Source organism: Pseudophryne corroboree, chromosome 12 (genome assembly GCF_028390025.1).
Source record: "Pseudophryne corroboree isolate aPseCor3 chromosome 12, aPseCor3.hap2, whole genome shotgun sequence".
NCBI classification, from domain to species: Eukaryota; Metazoa; Chordata; class Amphibia; order Anura; family Myobatrachidae; genus Pseudophryne; species Pseudophryne corroboree.
This window is the reverse complement of record NC_086455.1, coordinates 21,509,926-21,515,097: the sequence shown is the minus strand read 5'-3', so window position 1 is coordinate 21,515,097 and position 5,172 is coordinate 21,509,926. Positions and strand designations below refer to the sequence as shown.

Below are 5,172 nucleotides of genomic sequence, written 5' to 3'. Positions count from 1 at the left end.
TGAAGCCATGACCAAGTGCATCCAAGTTGTAAGAGCATGCCATCTGTGGTCAAGTTGTAAGAGCATGCCAACTGTGGCCAAGTTGTAAGAGCATGCCAACTGTGGTCAAGTTGTAAGAGCATGCCAACTGTGGCCACGATGTAAGAGCATGCCATCTGTCGCCAAGTTGTAAGAGCATGCCAACTGTGGCCAAGTTGTAAGAGCATGCCAACTGTGGCCACGATGTAAGAGCATGCCATCTGTCGCCAAGTTGTAAGAGCATGCCATCTGTGGCCAAGTTGTAAGAGCATGCCATCTGTGGCCAAGTTGTAAGAGCATGCCAACTGTGGCCAAGTTGTAAGAGCATGCCAACTGTGGCCAAGTTATGGGAGCATGCCAGCTGCAGTCAAGATGTAGGAGCACATCATCTGCATCCACGTTCTGGGAGCACACCATCTGTGGCCAAGTTGTGGGATCACGCCAACTGTAGCCAAGATATGGGAGCATGTCATATGCGGCCAAGTTGTGGTTGCATCTAACTTTACATCGAACTTTGCACCAGGCTCTGGGAGCTGATTCCAAAGGGCCCCATACACTACTGCGACATGTCCATCTGACATGTCGCAGGCGATCACCCTGGCAGCCTCCCGGGCGGCAGGATCACCCAAGATACATTGTATGCTGTCCTTTTTCATACAATATATCTTGGGCGATCCCAGCCATGCATGCAGGGTCCGACATATCACGAGTTCAATCTGGAGGATCCGATCTGATGCTCACGGGAACGCACATCGGATCGGATCAGAAACACCTCCAAAATGCCCGATTTCACCCGATATATCGGTCCGAATACCCGAAATTGGATGAAATCGGGCATTATCATTCTAGTGTATGGGGCCCTTAAGTCATACAGATCTCAGAGAAATTTTACCATACAGCACATGATCGGAAGTGAGCTTATCTATTATTGCATACATTTACAAACGATTTTAAGTGAGATGGATCTCTGCTGGATCTCACTTTGTATTAAAATGGCTGAAACTGGGCCAACATGCAAGGGATCAGGTGCAGATACTAACAATGACAGATGTATCACTTGGCCGGCGAGGCTTTCTACTTGAAAACACATGGATCACCACATTAGTTGTACGGTATCTCGCATTAGCATGGGGTAATAAATATGGCTTCCATTGATTTTTGCAAATACAGCCACTTTGCAACTGTCCGATTCAAAATCAGGTCTTTTATGTTTGGAAGAGGGGTAGCTCATCCTCCTATAGATACTACATAGGTTTTAATTGTTCAATGTTTTATTCCTACCAGTCACTGTTTGAATCTTATGGAAGACTCCAATCAAACAATTTCAGAAAGATTCATACTTCTCGGTCTGTCAGATGTTCTGTACCTCCAGATAATCGGTTTTCTCCTGTTCTTGGGGATGTATATGACCACGTTGTCAGGAAATCTGATACTGCTCATTCTGGTGAGAATTAATTTGAACCTACAGACCCCCATGTACTTTTTCCTCACAAACCTCTCATTTATTGATATCTGCTTCTGTTCCACCATAATTCCAAAAATCCTTACAAACACTCTAGCCAAGGACAAGAGCATTTCCCTACTAGGATGCGCAACACAGATGTATTTTCATTTGGCTTTGGGAGCCACGGAGTGTGTAATACTGGCAGTTATGGCCTATGATAGATTTGCTGCGATCTGTAAGCCGTTGCACTACAACACCATTATGAGCAAGAAGTTGTGCTTCTTCTTAGCTGCTGCATCATGGAGCATTGGATTCATTAACTCAGCTATCTTTGTGGTCATCACCTTTCAACTGCCATTCTGCAGGTCTCATCATGTCAACCACTTCTTCTGTGAGATGCCTCCTTTCTTTCGATTGTCCTGCAAAGATACTTGGCCCAACGAAATAGCAATGTATATCTCAACTGGGATCATCGCATTGTCTTCTTTTATCTTGACTTTAATTTCATACATTCATATTATCTCCACCATCTTAAAGATTCATTCCTCACAGGGAAGGCATAAAGCTTTCAACACATGTGCCTCCCACCTCACTGTGGTGGTCCTATACTATGGGCCCATTATGTTCATGTATATGCGGCCTCGATCTAGTCGTTCTCCAGAGACAGACAAAACCGTGTCCATTTTGTACACAGCAGTGACTCCAATGTTAAATCCCATCATCTACAGCATTAGGAATAAGGAAGTTAAAGGTACCATTAAAAAGACACTCACTGGGATCATGGCTTGACTGTGATACTAGGTGGACACTTGTCTCCATGGCTTCTGCAGTTCCAATGGATAACTGTGCTGCATCTGCTCACATTCCTGCCAATGATTTCATGCATCCTGACACTGGGAGCACTGGGGGAACATTTTAAACTGTTTTCCACCGAGCTTCTACTCTCAGAACTTTCCACAGAGCATTCAGCTTAGTGTGACCCAGCATCCAGGTCCTCAAGTAACCAGTCTTTCTCTAGGTTATGTATGCCTGCCACAGGAAATTGGAGCTCATTTAGGTCCAAGCAACTCCTTTACCATGTGCTGTAATCCTGATTGAGCCACCACTCTCCAATTGCCATCCCAGAGACCAACTTGCTATTTCCTGGACTTTCACTGTGACCCACAGTCTATCTGCTCTGAAAGCAAGAGATCTGAGTGACAAGCTAAATACACAGTGACTCTGTCAGGGACTACACTTATCACCTGTCCCACATACTGTACATCTGCATGTTTAAGACCTTTAGCACCATGTTTATGGGGGGGGGGGGGGGCGGTGTCACCTATCCTGCATACCCTTTGTCATATTTACTCTGCCCAGGCACCGAACATTCTTATCTTTCTTTTTATTTTTCATTTATACTTTCTTAAGTCAGCTGGTACTGAAATCTTTACCTAACCTGTGAGACTATGCTGGCATCATCTAACTAGGTCTTGCAGTGCATGTACCCATACTACTCTCAGCTATAGTGTTTTTGAATCCAGTGTAGTGCTTGTTGCTTTAATCACTATTGACCACCAATGCCCTAGAACATAGGTTCTCAAACTCGGTCCTCAGGACCCCACACAGTGCATGTTTTGCAGGTCTCCTCACAGAATCACAAGTGAAATAATTAGCTGCACCTGTGGGCCTTTTAAAATGTGTCAGTGAGTAATTAATACACCTGTGCACCTGCTGGGTTACCTGCAAAACATGCACTGTGTGGGGTCCTGAGGACTGAGTTTGAGAACCTCTGCCCTAGAACAACTGAGCCAATTCAGTCCACAAGGACCCATGATTCTTTTGCTGATGAACAGGGGTAATCATTCCTACTGACACATTCTAAAGACCCACAGGTGGTCTGGAATCCTTGCAATGCAATAAATAATCCAGCTCTACTAGCTGTTATCTGGAAGCAATTTACTACAGTTCAGTATTTTATTAATCCACTTTTCCCTTTTCCCCCTTATTTATCTTATTTGCCAAGTACTGTACCATTTGCCTTCACCCAACAAGGTTTCTCCAAACAAGACTATTGTAACACTACAGACAACCCATAACACATAACTCAGCTGGCTAGGGTCACAAAGCATCCACTGGTGAAATTACTCAATACTTTACTAGACAGGGAAAGTCACCTCCTTTGGCCCACATGGCTGCTCTGGATGTGGAAAGCGATTTTCTCTACAACCCCACCTACAAAGACTAAATAATACCTAAACTGGAAACCACCATCAAGCTGCAGAGCGAAGCACCACACAATATGGACTGCTTTCAAAGAGAGCAATGTTTTAAGAGACAAAGTAGAGGAAGAACTTGTGCATTTGCAACTCCCTGGAATGATTTGATCCAAGCAACATTGAATCATATTTGACCAGAGCGTGTATGCCATTAGTGCCAAGCCTAACAGCTCAACAAATCCAAAGAGTGCAGAGAGCCCTCTGTCCCAAAGCCAAAGATGCAGAACCCTCGCTTACATTCATATTTAAAGTTAGAACAACCACACAGGTAAAAGTAGCATTTCAGCCATGTTGGGGTCCCAGCGCCGGCTTACTGAGGTTGACATAGTGTCTGGTGAAATTGTCACGACTTCCTGTACTCAACCCTTGCAAGACAAAGGCCTGAAACTTCTCCCACTGAAAATTAATTTTCAATGATTGCTGAAAACAGGAATTCCCCCTTAGTATTGTTCAAAGGGCATAAAGTGCAAGCTCTGTTTCATCAACAATTGGCCCCATCCACAATAATGATGTGTCCTCAGGAATGTGACTTGCTCACCATTAGACAATGGATACAAATATATACAGAGCTTTCCCATCAGCCTTATGGTTGACATCGGAGGCAGACAGGCCTCACTCAGAAACCATGACAAAGGCAGATAACTTTCTCACAAATTGAACCTTCCAGCAGACCACCATAGGGCAACCCTCTGAAAATCAGGATCTCTCCCAGCCCCACACCATTCATTTCCCCTCTTTATTAGACATATGTCTGCTCTAGACACATCCACTGGTTTTGCTCATAAATTGGTTTGTTCTGATTAGTTAAATGGCTCTGTTCTAGAATTGGACTGGTATTTAATAGTTGCATATCTGAGGCTGAGGTTGACCAACACTGTTTGAAGATTAAATATCCACAATCTTTAAATTATATTTCTTTTTTAGTGGTCTACATAAATATTGTTTTTGTTTATACAGCTTGTCATAACTATACGTAGTAGTAGCAGTAGTAATAATAATAATAATAATAGTAATAATTTTATTTATATAGCGCTCTTTCTCCAACAGGACTCAAGGAGCTTTACAGATACGTAGTAGGGAACATCTGGTTGGTCAGCTCAAGTCCCCCTTGTTTTTGGAGCTTCATCCATCATATTAGTTGCTCACATTAATACTCCCACCCCTGGAGCCCAGATGTTGTTATGTTCTCCATTATTTTTTAGATTGCTCTATTCCATGCGCTACTCGCCTGTTACCTGAGGCATTTGTCTGTGTATCAAAACCCCCATCCTTGTTTCCTACATCTCGTCATTTTCATTTACATAGACTAAGGGACAAATGTAATAAATAGCAATTTTTGTTCGCACTTTTAAAACTTGCGATCAGAAATCGCAAATGTAATAGGTTCCGATTTTTAAGGGTGAAATGCAAATCGTATGCGATTTATAGTAAAGAAAACATGCAATTTTTAGA

At 43.1% G+C, this 5,172-nt stretch overlaps 1 protein-coding gene across 1 annotated transcript; it reads left to right on the top strand.

Annotated features, from left to right (window-relative positions):
* The first annotated feature begins 1,315 nt into the window (after nucleotides 1-1,315).
* Nucleotides 1,316-2,251, top strand: LOC134981307 (olfactory receptor-like protein OLF3). The gene has a single exon (XM_063948650.1). It carries the CDS (start codon nucleotides 1,319-1,321, stop codon nucleotides 2,249-2,251), a length of 933 nt encoding a protein of 310 aa, XP_063804720.1. The 5' UTR covers nucleotides 1,316-1,318.
* The last annotated feature ends 2,921 nt before the right edge of the window (nucleotides 2,252-5,172 follow it).

Excerpts from the sequence above, each read along its gene's own strand:
- LOC134981307 (XM_063948650.1), top strand. The coding sequence starts at position 1,319 with ATGGAAGACTCCAATCAAACAATTTCAGAAAGATTCATACTTCTCGGT.